At 39.4% G+C, this 20426-nt stretch overlaps 1 protein-coding gene across 5 annotated transcripts in view; it reads left to right on the plus strand.

Moving 5' to 3' along the window:
• Positions 1–20426, plus strand: part of LOC150097613 (papilin-like) — a 1184257-nt gene that overhangs the window by 998577 nt on the left and 165254 nt on the right. For all 5 annotated transcript variants that reach the window (XM_090407770.1, XM_090407771.1, XM_090407772.1 and 2 more), the window contains one exon: positions 6046–6136. In XM_090407770.1, the coding sequence (XP_090263896.1) occupies positions 6046–6136 (91 nt within the window). The remainder of the gene's footprint in view (positions 1–6045; positions 6137–20426) is intronic.

Here is a 20426-nt window from a genome sequence, read left to right on the forward strand (position 1 = left end):
CTGTTCTGAACGCGTCAGTGTGTCCCAGGGAGGATAATAGCAGGGGTGGCCTCTTGTGGGAATGGATACTTGGGAGAAGGGAGACAATGTCAGGTAACACTGAGCCCAGTGGAGTCTAGAAGGGATAATGCTGGGTATAGAAACAATGGCATTTATATGCTTTATACTAATGCCAGGAGTATCCGGAATAAGGGAGAGGAATTGGTGGCGCAGATAGCATCAGCCTGGCCAAAAATTATTGGGATCACTGAGACGTGGTTGACAGAAGGGGATATAACAACAGGAATAGAAGTCGCTGGGTATAGCATTTTTCGTCAGGATAGGACGGGAAAGCGTGGTGGTGGGGTACTGCTTATGATAAGTGATGACCTATGTCCTCTAAGAGTGGAAAATTTGGAAGGAAGTGAGACAAATGATTTTGAGAGCGTATGGTGTGAGGTAGAGGTAGGCAAGACAGGATATTTAGTGGGGTGTTGCTACAGACCCAGGAGCACAGAGGATGGGGACCAGGAGATGTTTAGACAGCTAAATTTGGCAAGTGCAAGAAGAATGATTGTTATGGGAGATTTTAACTTCAGTAGTATAAATTGGAGAGAGGAAAATGCATGTAGCAATAGGGGAATGGAATTTCTAGAATTCTTGAGGGACAAATGTCTTAGGCAACATGTAACAGAGGGAACAAGAGGTTCAAAAGTTGTGGATTTGGTTATAGCATCAGAAGAGTTGATAATAACTGAGTTGACATCTCTCCCACCAGTTGGAGAGAGTGACCATATGGTGTTAACTTGGAAAATGAATAGACATGCAGGAGTATCAAAGAGACGGGAACTTATGTGGAATTATAAGGCAGGTGATTATAATAGTCTTAGACGTCAACTTCGGGAAGTTTCATGGAGGGAGGAATTGGAAGGCCGGGATATCACTAGTGCGTGGGAAATTGTGAAAGAATATTTGTTATCAGCAATGGTAAGTTGTATACCACGAGTGAAGAAGAGGACGCAATTTGGAGTAAAGTGGATGACAAACAATATTAAACAGGAATTGCATGCGAAAAAGAGGCTATGGAAGAGATATAAGGAGACAGGTGAAGAGATGCATGAGGAATATAAGACACAGGCCAGAAGAGTGACTAGTGTGGTAAGGAAAGCGAAACTGGAATATGAGAGGAGATTGCCCCTTAAGATCCAAAGAAAATCCTAGGGAATTTTTTAGCTATGTGGCCAGAAGGAGGAGAAATGACTGTGGAAGAATGATATTGTGGGATAAAAATGGGAATAGAGTGACTGATGCAGAAGACATAGTGGAATTGTTCAATGAACACTTTATTGGAGTATTTCATCCTGGAAGAGTCAGTTTTAATGCTAGAGGGATAGGACTGGTTTGAGGTCTGGAGGTACAGTAGGAGTGTGTTTCAGATACTGAGTACTCTAGATGTCAGGAAAGCTGTGGGACTGGATGGTATTTCACGAGTTTTGAGAGAATGTGCTAGGGAATTGACAGTGCCTTTAACATGGCTTTTCATTGAAAGTCTGGCTTTGGCAAAGGTGCCCAGGGAATGGAAGGAAGGTAAGATAGTGCCATTGCATAAGGGTGGTAACAGACTGGAAGTGTCTAATTATAGGCCAGTCTGTGTGTCATCAGTAGTTGTTAAGATCTTGGAGAAAGTAGTGAGGGACCATATACAGCATTGGGCAGATGAGGGTAATGTTATCTGTGAGAATCAACATGGATTTGTGAAAGGACGCTCTTGTTTTAGCAATATGCTAGCCTTTTATAATAAAATTACGAGAACATTAGATGAGGGAAAGGCATATACTGCAATTTTCTTAGACTTGGCGAAGGCATTTGACAGGGTGCCACATGATAAACTGATATTTAAGTTGCAGCACATGGGTCTGGATGTCAGATTGGTCAACTGGATTCAGGATTGGCTGTCTGATAGGTATCAGAGAGTTGTGTATGGTGGAGCAGTTTCCAGAAGGCAGAGGGTTACAAGTGGGGTCCCACAGGGCTCAGTACTAGGACCTATATTGTTTAACCTTTATATCAATGACATAGCCAGTGGATTGCAGGGGGATATTCAGTTGTTTGCGGATGATGCGAAGCTGGGAAGGATTATTAGTAATAGTGCAGATGTGGTAGCCCTGCAAGAGGATTTAAATAAGCTAGATAAATGGGCAAATGAATGGGGATGTCAATTTAATGCAGCAAAATGTAAGGTCTTGAGGTTTGGGAAACATCGATGGGACACTGCATAGTCTATGGGAGGAGTTATACTGGAGGAAGTAGGGGAGACAAGAGATCTGGGGTTGATGATTGATAGAAATGAAATTTAGGGAACATATTGCAAAGGTGGTGAAGGCAACACAGAGGTTTGCTGCAATTATGAGAAGGACACTGACCTGCAGAGATAAAAGGGTTATCATTCCATTGTATAAGTCTCTGATCAGACCACACTTAGACTGTTGTTCTCAGATTTGGTCCCCAGGATTTGAAGGCGATAAATTAACTGTGGAAAGGGTATAACGACGGATAACAAAGATGGTTTCAGGACTGTACAAGGATAGTTATGTTGATCGCTGAGGGAATGTGGACTGCAGAGTTTGGTGGATAGAAGAAGGAGAGGTGATATGATTGAGACTTTTAAACTGTTGAGAGGTGGTTACAGGGTTGACACTGGGGAGTTCTTTCCCTTGGTTGAACAGCGGGGAGGAGTGATGACAAGAGGCCATCCCTGGAAGTTACGAAAGGAAACTGTGAGCAAGAGAGTAAGGAGTGGTTTCGTTGTGTGGAGGGTGGTTGATCCGTGGAATGCATTGCCTGATGGAGTGGTGGGAGCGAGAACGGTCAGTGAGTTTAAAGAGTGGTATGATAGACTTTGTGTTAATCAGGGGGGCGGACCTCCCCTCAATGAGTCTTGACAGACTTTATGTCTTAGGAAGGACCTCCCTCGAGGAGTCTTTTGACTCCTTGGGGGCCTGAATAATAATAATAATAATAATAAATATCATTTGGCATATTGTATAGGATCTGAGTTACATTTTTAAGGATTTTTTGTTGATCATGCCCAATTTCATATCTTCTGCAGTTATAGGCAATATCAGTAAGAAAGGAGGGAGAAAATAGATATTTTTACTAATCTTATCCATAGATAATCTTACCTCTAGATAACTGTTCTCCACTCCAAGTATGTTATTATTACTATTACTATTATTATGGGTGACTCCAGGGAGTCCTTAGACTCATCGAGGGAGGCCCTAAACATCATGTCCACACAACTATTCCACATTCTTTTGAACTCATTCACTGTCATAGCACCCACAACAGATTCTGGCAGCTTATTCCACTAATTTACCACTCTAAAAGTAAAGAACCCAGCTCTAACACCCTTGCTAACCACACTCTTGCCCAGCTTCCATAGATGTCCCCTAGTTCTCCCACCTAGTCCTGATTTCAAAAATATCCTCTGAATTAATCCTATAGAAACCCTTCAGCAATTTGAATGTCTCAATCATATCTCCCCTTTTCTACCTATCAACCAATTTATGCAACCCACAAATCTTCAACCTGTTCTCATAAGGTTTATTATATAGACCTGCTATCACTTGGTCACTCGCCTCTGGATCCTCTCCACCTCCTCCCCATCAAGAAGAAACCTTGGTGACCAAATCTGGGCAGAGTAGTCGAGATGAGGTCTTATCAAGGCTCGGTACAGAGGAACAATAACTTGCTTGTCTCTGCTCATCAAAGTAATTTTCAGCAACCAAGTGATTTGATGAGCTGATTTAGCCACTTTTGCAATGTGTCCCCTAAACTTCATCTCCCAATCCACCAACACTCCCAAGTCCCTGACCTCATCAATCTCCTGGTAAAGTTTCACCAATGTGGTATACTACTGCTAATCTTTTCACCCCAGAATGCATAACCTTACATTTTGTCACATTAAATTGACATAAATTCTCCTTAGCCTAGAACTCCAATCTATCCAAATCATCCTGCAAGATTTTGACATCTTCTGCATTCACTATTGCCTTACCCAACTTTGCATCATCAGCGAACAAATGAACCATTCCTCTTAGATCCTTCCCTATATCGTTAATGAACAAATTAAACAGCAGTGGTCCAAGAACAGAACCCTTCGGCACACCACTAGTCACAGGCCATCTTTTGGATTCTAATCCTGAATAAACTACTCTCTGATATCTCTCCATCAACCACCTACCTATCCATTTCACCAACCCTATATCCATTCCCAGATGTTGCAGTTTATGGATTAGAATTCCATGTGGTATCCTGTCAAAGGGCTTAGCCAGGTCCAGCAGTATCACTGTAAACCCATTACCCTTATCCATTTCAGCCGTCACTGTGTTATAAAACTTGAGTAAGTTACTGAGGCATGATCTGCTCTCCCGTACAGTATCTAATTTTCATCAATCCATTCTTGTATTTTTCCCTTGACTACTTTCTCCAAGGCCTTGACAACAACTCCTGATATGCTGATCGGTCGGTAATTCGCAACAGTAGTCTTGGATCCTTCTTTATGCAGTGGAACCATTTTCCCCTCTTTCCACACCTTCGGGACTAAACCAAATCCGAGACTCAGATGAAACAACATGGTCAAAGGCACTGATAATTCTTTAGCCGCTTCACGTAAGACCCGTGCTGGTATAACATCCAATCCCACAGATGTATTCACATTGAGGTTCTGTAATAGACTATTCACCTCCACTTCATTCATCACAATTCCCATATAGACTAATGGTTCCACCTGGATGATATACTCTTGCAAAGTACTCACTGAGTAATTTCAATATATCGACTGGTTCAGTGACCTCCTTACCATCGGCATTCCTTAAAATCATTCTGCCATGTACAGTTTTTTTTTTTGCTTGCAGCATATTTAAAGAACTGTTTGGGATTCTCTTTAGCTTGCATAGCTAGTTTCCTTTCATAATCCGCTTTTGCTTTTCTTACCACACTCGTTACCCTTCTGGCCTGCGCTTTATACCGTTCGTGTGCCTGCAGATCATCTTTCTCTTTAAATTCTCTCCACAGTTGTTTCTTTTTTTGCAGCTCAAGCTTAATGGTGTTATTCACCCATTTAATCCCTGCTTGTTTTACTATTCGGACCCTAGGTATACAATCAGCGATAACCTCCTGTAAATGCTCCTTGACCACTTCCCATGCTCTATCAACATCCAGCCCTTGCAGTTTTACATGCCATGGCACTGAACCAAGCAATCTCCTAAGCTTTCCATACTTGCCAGCACGGTAATTCCACATATACCCTGTCTTAATCGAAAATTCCACACCTTTAGCAACCTCCCAGATCAAGACCTTATGATCACTCTCACCAATAGGTGGCAAAAGGGTCATATTCATTACATTCAAATTCTCAGATGCTATTACCAGGTCAAGCACTCTCAAATCCCTAGTATTTTCTATTACATGCTGTCTCAGATAGTTATCCCTTAATAATTGAATAAAATCCATTTCATTCCTCACATGTGTGCTCTGCTCCTTCCAATCAATGTTACCATAATTGAAATCCCCCATAATAATTACCCTCCTTCCACTCATTTCATCAATTTGTTTATGCATACTGTCTCCACCATCTATTCCATCACTCGGTCTATAGCAGCACCCAACTGTATATTTTGTTCTGCTACTCATAATCTCACACCAAATAGCCTCAAATGAGCTCTTTTCACTATCCTGGAATACCACTTCAGTTCTCCTTGGCTGCAGTTCATCAGCTATCATCAATAACACTGCACTGCTGCAAATAAAGTAACAAATGTTACTTTATTTGTAATATTTTTATTATTTGGTCTCATACACAGAGAATAAGATTCTACCTCCTATAAGACAGACAAACTAGCAGAAAACACATGCTCAACAAACAGATATAATACACTTCCCTCTTGGTTTTAGCTGCTTCATTGCAATTTTGACAAAACAACAAATATTCATGTTATTAGGATTGTTGTCAGTCCTGATCATTTCAACAACTAGATGTTCACTTAATATTATCTTCTTCTTCAGGTTCACAGTTGTCCCGAAGAGCAAAGATGTGCTATAGAGATATATGACACTGTTGATGGGCATCCTCGTACTCAGCCTGTATGTAGACTAAGTAAGTTTTCTTATTTAATAAAATGTGTTATATAGTTTAGGAAATTCAGATTTATAAAGATACTTTACTTTAGGTGTTGTGATGGATTTTCATTGCCTGGGGCAAAACTATAACTTTTTTTTTTTTACCCCACACATAAGAAGTCACAAAACTTATAATACAACATTGTTGCTTGTGAGTAAGTGATTCAAGAGAAAGAAGGAATCTATTAGCAAGTTTCTTGAAAAGTTCAGTATTGTATTAATTGGAAAACATGATACTGGGAAGACTGTTCCAAAAAAAGAGATGTAGGTGGAATGAAAGGAAAAGATAAAGGCATGTTGTGTTTTTATATTATTAGAGGAATGGTAGTTGCCGGTTGGAGTGGCATCCTTGAAAATACTAAAAAAAGGCATAATGCAGAAACATGGTTACTGTAACTGTATCAAAGTAATTGAAGGGAATCTATTAGAGAGAGTCACCCGTCAAGTGTATTGCCTTCTAATATAAATAATTTGAGAATTCTTTGGTAGGGGAGGGTGCACTATCAAATATAAGATAACATTTAAAGTATGGCAAATGTGGTATATATAAAGTATTTTGAAAAAAAAAAAAATAAAGAATACCAAGTTTTTTGTTGGAGGCTGAAGAGTCCCCAGATGTGATTTGTTTGTGCCAAAATAAGAGAGGTGTGAAAGTCAACTCAAAAAGAGAAAAACGATCTTTCTTAGACACTTTTCACTTCTTAATTTGAATATTTCTTCTTAGGCTGGAAATTGGAATATATTTTCAAAAGAGGGAATGAAGATCTTTCTTCCAGGAAATTAGACAGAATTGTGATTTGATAGCATTGAAATTCACCTGAATTATCTTTGGCCTATGTGAAAATGATGAGCAGATCAGTAGAAAGTTTCTTAAAAGTAGTTATGGAATATCTTGAACTTTGAAGCATTTGGGTACTACAAGATTTCTCAAATGAAACATATTGTCATCACCAAAACTATGAATAGGAATTAAGGTTAGAGAGAGAGAAAAATCATCAATGCATACATGGAAGTGTGTAAGTAAGAACAAGAACCTGGGGTACACCAGTATTGATGAAGAAATCTGATGAGAGTCCGTCATGACATGCAATGAATAGCCAGAGAGGATGCTGGTAATCCAATAACAAAGAGCAGAAGGATGTCTATGACGTTGTAGATTGCTGAGAAAGCCTTAACACCATACACAATCAAACATGTTGGGAGCTAAAAGGCATGTTGGTTTCTCCAAATCTTTCTGTGCCTTTGTCCAAAGGTGGATAAGGTTAGTGAGTGGATTTGCTGTAGAATGAGAGTGGAAGAATCCTTATTGGTGATCACTTATTAACTAATAAATGTCCAGGAAATGAAGAAACTGGCTGTTAACGCATTTGTCATGTTAACATGTCTGCACCTTGAATAAACTGCTTGCAGGAACTAACTTTAGTGTATGTATGCCATTTTCATGTTGGGTAGCTACATTTTCACAAAGCTTATGCAGCATGCTTTTTGCAATCTTTTGGTAGAATTTTTTTTGTAAAATTTGTTTCTGAAATGTCTGGATGATATCGAATATCTGAAATGTAATTCAAAGTGATTTCAAGTTTTATATATATATATTCTCATACTGAACTTTTTGTTTTACATGAATTGTGTGCTTTCTGTATCCAATGATTGGATTATAAACAGCAGTTATATGCATTTTCTGGAACTGAAAATTTGATAGAGGATGTTAGGATAAATGTGTTTAGTTAGCTACTATGTTTAGTGCTACAATAAATCTGCTTTGCTTGCATACATGCAGCATAGAGTCTGTGATCAGGGAGTGTTTATCCATTATGAGTGTCATTTCAGTTGTCTCTAATTATACTAATTGTTACTAAATATAGTACATGGGCTGTAAATGTCTTTGTACTGTATTAGTGATAAAGTTATTTGTGTTTCTTGCTTCTGCAGTATAGAATGTTTTTTGCGGTATAGGAACAATTTTATTCCAGTCTTCAGAAACAACAGGCGTAGTAAAATTTACCTTATTTTGAATAAAAATGAATACTTCTATGTATTATATGAAGTGGATGATTTACAAAAAAAATGCTAGCATGTGTGAGATATGTATTATTGATAAGACAGAAAAGCCACTGACAAAATAGTAATGAATGTGGGATTTGCAAAACAATAGATAATTCCAATAATGATTGGAAATTATTATTATTATTATTATTATTAACACCAGACCTTCATGGAGTCAAAAGACTAATTGAGGGATACAAACACTGTTATACACAAAGCACATGAAACCGTGCTTTAAGCTCATTCAATGTATCTTCTTTTGCCACAATGTTTGGCAATGCATTCTGCTCACCAGTTACTCTCCTTGCTAAGGACCTGCTTCTTATGCCCCTGCTCATACCCTGCTTATATAGCTCTTCCTGGTATATCCCCTTCTCCCATTCTACAAAAAATTTCTTCCACATTACCCTTATAAAACACCTTTACTAACTTAAACGTCTCCGTCATATTTCCTCTCTTCATCCTATTTACATGGCTTTGTAGACTGCATTCTCTCAATCTGTCCTCATACCCCACATCCCAAAGGCCAGCTGTGACCTTAGTCAGTCTTCTCTGTTCCCTCTCCAATAAATAACCTCATCACCATGAAAACCTGGGGACCCCAAATCTGCACACAATAATCCATACAAGCCTGTACAATGGAACCAGAACCTCTTTATTTCTACAAATTAAGATCCTCTGCATTGCTGACACCATCTAATGTGATGTTTTCACAACTTGTGCAGTGTGATCTCTGAACTTCAGATCCTTGTCCACCATCACTCTTAGGTCTTTAACCTTTATGCAGTGCAATATATAGCAGGGAGGCAAGTATTGGGAGAATTGGAAGTGAAAGAATTAAAGGTGTATCAGGTAGTATTGAATGGGTTAGATCAGTGGTTCCCAAACTTTTTTGTTCCATGGCACCCTTAGTCAGAACATAGGTAGATGTCCTTCCTATCATCACGTCAACACATTGATGGTCTGATTCTAAAGCCACATGGACTGTATCATTTCATTGAAAATATTCAAATATTTTGTGGTGCCCCAATGCCCCACAGCACACAGTTTGGGAACCACTGGGTTAGATGTTAATAAGACTATGGGAGCGGATCACGTGTTCTTAAGGAATGTGTACCTCAGTTGGATATGTCTGACCTGGATATTTAATGAAAGTCTTGCAGTAGGTAGGGTTCCTAAGGAGTGGAAAGAAGGCAAAATAGTACCACTCCACAAGCATGATTCTAGGACAGAAATTTCAAATTATAGATGAGTCTGTATAACTGCACTTGTAGTCAAGGTGTTGGAGAGATTGGTTAGGAATAGAATACAGGATTGGGTTGATGAACATAGCATTCTTTATGAAAGTCAGCATGGATTTTTAAAGGTTAGGTCCCGTTTTCACAATTTACTTGCATTTTATGATGAGGTTTATTTATTTATTTAGTGTATGATGTACAGGTCTCAGAATAAAACATACAAATTACATAAAACAGCATAAAAACAATTGTAAAAATCATATTAAAAGGGGTACACTAGGTTGAAATGATTAAACATCAAAATTAAGAATCAGGAGTCAGAGCATAATCCTTAAATTCTGGATCCACTCCAGGGATTCTGGGGTCAGTTTAAAAAAGTCCTCTTTAGAACCCGAGAATGAGTAGATAGGGCACTCAAGCACATTGTGCTTGAGTGCCCTATCTACTCATTTCATTGATAGTCTGGATCCCGCTTCCGCATTCACAGTTTGGAGTATTATCGGACCAGTTCCATTTATGTAAGAGATGCTTACATCTCCCATGTCCTGTTCTGATCCGATTTAAAGTGGTCCATACATGTCTAGGGAGATTGAAGCCTTCCAGATGAGATGTCGGATTTGAGATGGGTATTTGAAGATTGGAGGTATGTTGAAACCAATACTCTCCCCATGACTCGCTTAGGTCGAAGTTTTGGTCGTTTATTTGTATTGCACTCCTTCAGGCAGGGTGCCTGGATTTCAGTCTTTGTGAAGTATGGAAGGAAATGTCAAGGAACTGTTTCCAATTATTTTTGTCCATAGTTTGCTTAAGGCTTGGGTCCTGCAGAGCGAGGAAGGGGCTATATTACTGAGAGTTGGGAGCCATTAGTCAGGAGTAGATCTTAATGCTCCAGAGATTATCCTCATAGTTTGATTCAGCTGGACATCGACCAAAGAAGCATGTGCGCTGTTCAGCCACACAGGAGCACAATACTCTGCTGTGGAACAGACCAAAGACAGTGCGGTAGTACGCAGTGTGTTGACATCAGTACCCCAAGAAGTACCAGCAAGTTTATGCATTATATTACTACAAGTTTTTAATTTCCCAGCAATATTTTCTAGATGATATTTAAATGTCAAACTTCTGTCTAGGGTAACTCCTAGGTAATTTGGATAAATGTTAAATTTCACCTTTTTATTTCTGAAGTAAACTTTTGGGATATAGTTGGCCTGGATATTACTTAAATGAAAGGATGCTACTTCAGTTTTGTTCAGGTTAGGTTGTAATCGCCATTGTCTAAAGTATTTATCAAGTATAGCCAGATCTTCAGTTAAGGTGTTCTCAGCTTTTTGGAATGTTGAATGTTGAGTTGCAATGGCAATATCGTCAGCATACATGAATCTCCATGATGCTGTCTCTGGGATATCACTAATATATAAGTTAAAGAGCAATGGGGCAAGAATTGACCCCTGAGGTAGGCCATTTTTAATCTTAAAGAATTTACTTTGGGATTCGTTGAGAGATACTTGTATCCATCTATCTGCTAGTATTTGATTAATTAGGTTCGCTAGTTTTGATGATGGGATAGTTTCTAGGAATTTCAAGATAATACCCTCTCTCCACACTGTGTCATAGGCAGCAGGGAGAGAGGGTACCGCTATATTTTTCAATTGTCCACGAATACCGCTATTGTTTTCAATTGTTTTTCATAACCGTTCTCTATAAAGGTTGTCAAGGCCAGTACTTGATCGCAACAACTTCTGTCAGGTTTGAAGCCAGCCTGTTCCTGTGGAGTTCTGTTATGTATACTTGAAGAAATTCTGTTCTATAGCATTCTTTCGAGAAGTTTCAGGCAGATACTTAACAAGGCAATAGGACGGTAGTTGGAAGCAATTGTAGGGTCTTTGCCATGTTTTAAGACAGCAATGATTTTAGATCTTTTAAAAATTGATGGAAGTATGCCAGAGTCCAGGATATTATTGTACATAGCTGTAAGCCATTGAATAGTTTTTGGTCCACAGTTCTTAATGAATTCAGGGTAGATGTTATCGAGTCCAGCCGCCTTCCCAGTCCTCAATGAGTTAACTGCCTGGGTAAGTTCCTGGGAAGTGAAAGCCTGAGATATCGATGATGGTGGAAGATCTGTTTTGAGATTTTTTAGTTCTTGTTTCACCTCTCTCGTAGTTACTTTATCTTGAGGATATTTAGTCATTGAGACTATATGCTTTGCAATGTATTTTGGATCTATGGCGGGCAGTTTACCAGAAGTCCTTGTATTAGGGTCAAGCTTCCTAATCAGGGACCAAGCTTTTCGACTGGAATGAGTAAAATTAAAATTATTCATTGTTTTAATCCATTTGTCTTTTCTAGCATTGTCAAGAGACTTCAGTAGCTCAGTGGCTACTGTAGGGTTATTATTAGTAGAGAATTCTTTATACAGTTTTTCATTGTCACTATTCCAGCATGGGATATATTCTCTCCTAAAACCTCTTGGAATGGTTCATTTGGCAGCACCAATAACAATGCCAACAAATCTATTGTAATTGTTTACAGTGGGCTTTATGAATCTTATTACAGTGTCAACCTGTTTCTTAAAAGAATCCCAGTCAGCTTTGAGAAAGTTCCACCTAGGTTTTAATATTGTTCTTATGAATGGAATATTTAGGCCTACTTTATAGATTATAGGTCGATGTTGGTTATTTGGAAAACTGTCTAATACTTTCCTAGAGATAGGAATTTGTCTGCCATAATCGTCTGCAGTACAGAAGCACAAATCAGGGTTATATCCTCCTTCCCATCTAGAGGAGAGAAAGCTCGGTTTATCTTTGGCATCAAAGATCAGATAGAGGTTTTGATTTTCCATCCAGTTCACTAGTAGGGTACCATTTAGGTCATCCTTTCTATAGCCCCAAAGGGAGTGATGACTATTAAAATCTCCCAAGATTATGCTTGGATGTTGTTGCTGGGACAGTACTTGATTAGGCCTTTTAGCTAGGGGAGGTTTATACACGTTGGTTATAGTATAACCAGATATTATAATAGATACACTATATATGTCCTTGCTGGTACTTGGTTCACAGATCTTATAATTAGAAATGTCATTTTTTGTATATGTTGCCACACCATATATGGGATGGTTTATGCAGTTAATCATCTTGTAACCATATATTTTCCCTCTCGTTAGTAGATCTAGATCATCTTTAGTGTGAGTTTCCTGTAATACAACTACATCTATTTGATGGTAATTCAGGATCTTAGTAAGAACTTCGCATTTAGCCCTACTTATGCCTTCTATGTTTAACTGGCATATTTTTAAGAGCGAGCCCATATTCATGATTCTCAAATCCTCGGTAGGTTTGTGTCAGTTATCTGAGAGCCTGTGTCCCCTCGTAGGAGAGTACGGATCCATCTGTTGCTGTAGACTATTTAGCTTTATCCAGGGTGCACCACACCACGAGGAGGCGGTCTACGTTACACCCCTATAATGAAGTAATGAATGTATTAGATAAGAGAGACTAAAATACAGTGATATTCTTGGATTTTGCAAAAGCATTTGATAGATTACCATATGACATGATAAGGAATTGATACTATATTGGTTAGATGGATTGGAGTTTGGCTCTCTGAATGATACCAGCAAGTTGGGTATGATAGCGCAGTGTCTCAAAAAAGGAGGGTAATCAGTGACATGCTCCAGGGTTCTGTTCTTATGCCTTGCTGTTTAACTTGTTTGTAAATGATATATCATGTCGACTGACATGATATATCATTTACCAAAGAAGATCTTCGATTGATTGCTGATGATGCAAAGTTGGGAAGAATTATAAGTAGCACTGCTGATGTTAATTTCCTTCAGGAAGATTTGAATAGACTTTTTACTTGGACAATGGAGTTGGTTTGTAGTTTTAATATCAATAAATGCAAGGTATTGTAATTTGGAGTGCATAAATATAAGAATGTGTGTGCTATATCAATGGTGCTGTACTGTAGGAAGTGAATGAGATTAGAGATTTGGGAGTGATGGTTGACAGTAGACTGAAGTTTAGAGGTACGTGATAGTATTGCAAAGGCTGCACATGTAGGGATAGGAAGTGATTGTGCCACTGTACAAGACACTGGTCAAGATCACACTTGGACTGTTGTGCTGAAATTTGGTCACCTGGTTTTTCAGTGTGATGAGGAAACATTTGAGAGGGTCCAGAGATGAGTGACTAAGACAATATCAGGACATTGGAATGCTGGCTATAGAGAGATGTTGAAGAGATGTGGATTGCAGAGTTTGGAGGATAGGAGTAAAAGAGGTGAGATGATAGGGACATTTAAGTTATTGAGAGGATTTTATCAAATTATTCCAGATGAGATTATAAAAAGAGTAGAAGATGAGAGGGGAAAAACCAAAGGCCATCCCTGGAAGTTGTGTAAGAGTGCAGTGAAGATGGGTGTGAGGAGGAGGAGTAGATTTCTTACATGGAGAATTGTTAGTGAACGGAATGCATTACTAAAATGTGTTATTAATGCATGGAGTGTTAAGAATTTTAAGATTCGGTATGATAAATATGTTGTCAGTTGAATGAACCTCCCACGATGAGTCTGTCGACTCCATGGAGGGTGCAATAATAATAATAATAGTTATAAAAATATCCTAAACTTTCTCCAAAATTTCCCTGCCAAGTGTACACTTTTTATCACATTGTTGCTTTCTAAATTTCAGAACCTTACACTTTGACATTTAATTGACAGTTTAATACTGTTATACATGGATATAATCTATTCAAGTCCTCCTCCAAGGCAACAACATCTGTTTGATTCCAATCACTCTCTCCAGTTTTGCATCATCTGCAAACACTTGTATATCACTATTTAAATTCATCCCAATATCATTTATATACAAAGTAAATAACAATGGTCCCAAAACAGACTCATGTGGCACACCACTAGTGACTCTCCTGTTTGGAGATAGTGGAGCCCCCCCACAACTTGCTGATACCTGTCTGATAAATTAAAGATACCAAGAAATTATATACTTGGTTTAATCCTTTATCCAAGTGTAAGCAAACAAAGTTTGTGCCTGAAGTATTTTCAGGACTGGGGCAACTCGTGGTAAAGGTGATATGACTTCACGTCGCTTGCCTTAGTATCCCAGTGGCTCCGTAGCGCAATTGGAAGAACGACGGTACATTGTGCCCTTCGATTGGAATAGGCTTAAGTTTGATTCTTGTCGCGATGGGAGGAATATTTATGTGGACTTTTTCGATTGAAGGTGAGTTAGCCGATCTCATATGGAGGTAGCAGGGTTTTTTCTCCTGGGTTTTTCATACCGCATACAGACAAATCAGCCCTTCAGAACACACGCAATTTACAGACAAAAATATTAGTTGTGGTGGTGGTGGGCGGTGGATGGAGTTGATGGAGATGATTGGTAGTAGAGGTTCAGTGTAGTGGTGGAGACAGTTGTATAGTAGGTGTCCTGCCGAGATGAGTCATCGGACTCCTTGGAGGTGTCACGAATAATAATAATAATAATGCAAATTATTATTAATTTGCATTTAATTATTAATTAAATGGCCTCGCCTACTCCCCGTATACGGGAATAAAAAGGCATTAGCTGATTTATTTAATAATGCAAAACACATCTCCTTGCAGACATGTATAATGCTATACATTATGGGAAGGGTCACCACCCAGACTGGTTTCCCTGTTTTAAGTGTGGGGTTACCTCTCCATAAATTGCAATCACTCAGATCACCCAACAGTGAATGATGAGTGATCATTTAACTCAGTGTTCGCTCCCTCCAGTGGCACGCTAACCCCCACCAGACAAAACAGGCAAATCCCTATCCCCCCCCAAGAAGATCCGCTCATATCTCAAGGAAAGCACTGCCCCTTCTGTGCAAAAGCACATCCATGAGAGCTAGACCCGGAAACAGCAATAGCCGAGCCTCAGTTAAGACTTCATTGGCTACAGCAGGGTTTCCCAAACTGTTTTCCGCAGAAAGTGAATAAGTGTTCCGTGAAAAATTATCAAAAGTAATATGAGCTTGGAATGGTTATAAATACTGCAACAAGCTCAAAACATGTTTGTAAATCAAGTGCTCCTCACTTTGTGTGTGGATTGTGCTATTAAGGGTAGCGTGCACTTACCTTGAACTCAGCCACTCGTGGTTGTCGACACCTCCGAGCGCGAGTGAATTATGGAGGTATCTGTTCTAGGAAACGTGCAGTCACAAGCAAAGTCAATGCAATGCGTCCTTGGACACCTGTAATGTGCACTATCGCATTTTTGCGATGCGATACAGCCTGCATCGGCAATGGTGGGCGCTTAGCTTTACACGGAATATTAGATCGATGATACCTGACTCTAACCAAGGTGTTCCATTAAAATTTCAGGATTTGTGAAGTGTTCCATCATAAGAAAAGTTTTGGGAAACGCTGGGCTATAGCATTGCCACAGCCACTTCAGCACAAAAGCATCCGTGAGAGCCACACCTGGAATAGCAATAGCCGAGTCTCAGTTAAAACTTCATTGGCTACAGCCTTGCTACAACTACTTCCGCACAAAAGCACATCAGTGGGAGCCAGAGGTGATACCAAGGTTTAATGCAGGCGTCATATTTCAATATACGAGTTGCCAAAAGGTGTCACACCTTATTATTAAAATACTCTGGATTAGAGATAGTTAGTTGCTGAAAGTTTTTCCACTTGGTTATACTATAAATTAAAGATACCAAGAAATTATATACTTGGTTTAATCCTTTATCTAAGTGTAAGCAAAGTTTGCACCTGGAAGTATTTTCAGGACTTGGGCAACTCGTGGTAAAGGTGGTATGACTTCACATCACTTGCCTTAGTATCCCATAACAAAGCACATTTCCTTGTGGACATGTATAATGCTATGCAATATGGGAAGGGTCACTACCCAGACCAATTTTGACCTTTGTTGAGGTCTGATCAGTGGGAGCCACACCCAGAGGTGATATCAAGGTTGAAGTAAGTCCTGAAAATACTTCAGGTGCAAACTTTGTTTGCTTACACTTGGATAAAGGATTAAACCAAGTATATAATTTCTTGGTATCTTTAATTTATAGTATAACCAAATAGAAAAACTTTCAACAATCTTTCTGACAACCAGTCACCTATCTTCACTAGTCTATTATCCAATCCCATCTGCTTCAATTGAGTTACCAACTTGTGGTGCAGCAGTCTATCAAAAGCATATGTGATACACAGTATCTCCCTTGTCCGATATATTCGTCACCTTGTTATAGTACATATGCAAATTTGTAAAACACAACCTCCCCTTAACAAACCCATGCTGACAAATACAAAGAATACTTTAGGTATTCTTTGTACCCAACCTGTTATCAATCCAATTTTACATCCTATCTCTTACCAACCTCTCCACTACCTTAACTACAACTTCAGGTATATAATGGGCCTATAATTTGTTGCCTTACTGCTACCTTTGTGAAGTGGAAGAATTTTGCCTTCTTTCCACTCCTTTGTGACTTATGCTGTTGTAAGACTCTTGTTAAACAGGTAACTCCTTGGAACATCCCCTTAAGACATGTGGTGATATGTCATCAAGTCCTATTACCTTATTGACATCTAGCTTATTTAACTCTTCATATACCTCTTGCTTGCTTACCATTAAGTCTTCTCTCATTTCATTCTCTATACTTTTACACTGAGGATGAAACACTATGAACTGCTCACTAAATACCTCAACTATGTCCCCTGCAGATGTTTTCAATCTCCCACTTTCATCCATTAATATCATCTTACCATAATCATTCTTCTTTCTACTTGCCACATATTGAAAAAATTCATTATGTTTTTTCTTGGCCTGATTTTCCACTTTCTCTTGGTACTGCACTTTTGTTAACCATAACAATTGAGTCTCTCTCTCTCCTGGCCTGCTCTTTATACTCTTCATGTGATTGATTATTACCATTATTCATCTTGTGCTGCCTGCAGAGTGTCTTTTTCTTCTTCCAAATTTCAGCCTTTTGACCTTCAGAATATAGTCACATATCGATGTTATTATGTATTTCTCCTAAGCTCACCATAATCATCAGACTAGTACTTCCACATACTGTGTATTCTTGCTGCATATCATGTATTCTATTACTGTGCAAAATGCATACTTATACTCAGTAAACAAAAAAATTCTTAGAAAACAGCAAAATATAAATAAAACAGAGTAATAATTTTTTTTTCTATGTTGTGTTCATACACGAGAGGTAGGTGATCAACCTATAGTACATTAGTGCTATATATTATACTATAGGTATAGTACTAAAGGAGAAACTTGTTTACATTTGATTTAAAAGCCTGTATATTGTATACATACATACATACATCTTCAAGGCCCACCTTTCCTAATTGGGTTGTGGGGGCAGCAGCTGCAAGAGGAACTTCCAATGGTCACGATCCTCCACCACCAAGCTCAGGTGTTCTGGTGGGACTCCCAAATGTGTCCACCCAAGGTTTTGGCTATAATCTATCCAGCGAGTCCTTGGCCTTCCACGTGGCCTCCCACCCTCTGGCTTGGCAAAGAGGGCCTGCTGGGGGGGGGGAGCCTTTCTTGTAGCATTCTGACCAGGTGCCCGTACCAATGTAACTGTGATCTCTCAACACAGAGAAGCAATGGTTGAGTATTGAGGGTTTCCTGAATTGCAGAGCTTCTGACTCTGTCGAGTCTTGTCAGCCCCGCAACCCCTCAAAGGAACCTCATTTCAGCTGCTTGTATATTGTATTCCTTGGGAAATACATCGGGTGGGGGGGGGACTGTTCCACTGTTCAGCAGTAACAGGAATGAAGGAGGAGGAAAATAAACTTGTTCTGTGGGTTTCAAGGTGTACTGTGAAAGGATGTTGGACAGTTCAAATCCTGGGGAAATAATCTGAGAACAATAGTCCAAGAGGGGTCTGATCAGAGACTTATACAATGGAATGATAACACTCTTATCTCTGCAGGTCAGTGTCCTTCTCATAATAGCAGCAATCCTCTGTGTTACCTTCACCACCTTTGCAATATGTCCCCTAAACTTCAGGTTTCTATCAATCTTCAACCCCAGATCTCTTGTCTCCCCTACTTCCTCCAGTATAACTCCTCCCATAGAGTATGCAGCATCGCATCAATGTTTCCCAAACCTCAAGATCTTACATTTTGCTGCATTAAATTGACATCCCCATTCATTTGCCCATCTATCTAGCTTATTTAAATCCTCTTGCAGGGCTACCACATCTGCACTATTACTAATAATCCTTCCCAGCTTTGCATCATCTGCAAACAACTGAATATCCCCCTGCAATCCACTGGCTATGTCATTGATATAAAGGTTAAACAATATAGGTCCTAGTACTGAGCCCTGTGGGACCCCACTTGTAACCCTCTGCCTTCTGGAAACTGCTCCACCATACACAACTCTCTGATACCTATCAGACAGCCAATCCTGAATCCAGTTGACCAATCTGACATCCAGACCCATGTGATGCAACTTAAATATCAGCTTATCATGTGGCACCCTGTCAAATGCCTTCGCCAAGTCTAAGAAAATTGCAGTATATGCCTTTCCCTCATCTAATGTTCTTGTAATTTTATTATAAAAGGCTAGCATATTGCTAAAACAAGAGCGTCCTTTCACAAATCCATGTTGATTCTCACAGATAACATTACCCTCATCTGCCCAATGCTGTACACAGTCCCTCACTACTTTCTCCAAGATCTTAACAACTACTGATGACACACAGACTGGCCTATAATTAGACACTTCCAGTCTGTTACCACCCTTATGCAATGGTACTATCTTACCTTCCTTCCATTCCCTGGGCACCTTTGCCAAAGCCAGACTTTCAATGAAAAGCCATGTTAAAGGCACTGTCAATTCCCTAGCACATTCTCTCAAAACTCATGGTGAAATACCATCCAGTCCCACAGCTTTCCTGACATCTAAATTACTCAGTATCTGAAACACACTCTCCTCCTGTACCTCCAGCCCTCGAACCAGTCCTATCCCTCTAGCATTAAAACTGACTCCTCCAGGATGAAATACTCCAATACAGTGTTCATTGAACAATTCCACTGTGTCTTCTGCATCAGTCACTCTATTCCCATTTTTATCCCACAATATCATTCTTCCACAGTCATTTCTCTTCCTACTGGCCACATAGCTAAAAAAATTCCCTAGGATTTTCTTTGGATCTTAGGGCAAATCTCCTCTCATATTCCAGTTTCGCTTTCCTTACCACACTAGTCACTCTTCTGGCCTGTGTCTTATATTCCTCATGCATCTCTTCACCTGTCTCCTTATATCTCTTCCATAGCCTCTTTTTCGCATGCAATTCCTGTTTAATATTGTTTGTCATCCACTTTACTCCAAATTGCGTCCTCTTCTTCACTCGTGGTATACAACTTACCATTGCTGATAACAATTATTCTTTCACAATTTCTCACACACTGGTGATATCCCGGCCTTCCAATTCCTCCCTCCATGAAACTTCCCAAAGTTGACGTCTAAGACTATTATAATCACCTGCCTTATAATTCCACATAAGTTCCCGTCTCTTTGATACTCCTGCATGTCTATTCATTTTCCAAGTTAACACCATATGGTCACTCTCTCCAACTGGTGGGAGAGATGTCAACTCAGTTATTATCAACTCTTCTGATGCTATAACCAAATCCACAACTTTTGAACCTCTTGTTCCCTCTGTTACATGTTGCCTAAGACATTTGTCCCTCAAGAATTCTAGAAATTCCATTCCCCTATTGCTACATGCATTTTCCTCTCTCCAATTTATACTACTGAAGTTAAAATCTCCCATAACAATCATTCTTCTTGCACTTGCCAAATTTAGCTGTCTAAACATCTCCTGGTCCCCATCCTCTGTGCTCCTGGGTCTGTAGCAACACCCCACTAAATATCCTGTCTTGCCTACCTCTACCTCACACCATACGCTCTCAAAATCATTTGTCTCACTTCCTTCCAAATTTTCCACTCTT

This window comes from Typopeltis vanoorti, chromosome 17 (assembly GCF_054136105.1).
Source record: "Typopeltis vanoorti isolate ZY-2024b chromosome 17, IOZ_Tvanoo_1.0, whole genome shotgun sequence".
Classification (NCBI taxonomy): Eukaryota; Metazoa; Arthropoda; class Arachnida; order Uropygi; family Thelyphonidae; genus Typopeltis; species Typopeltis vanoorti.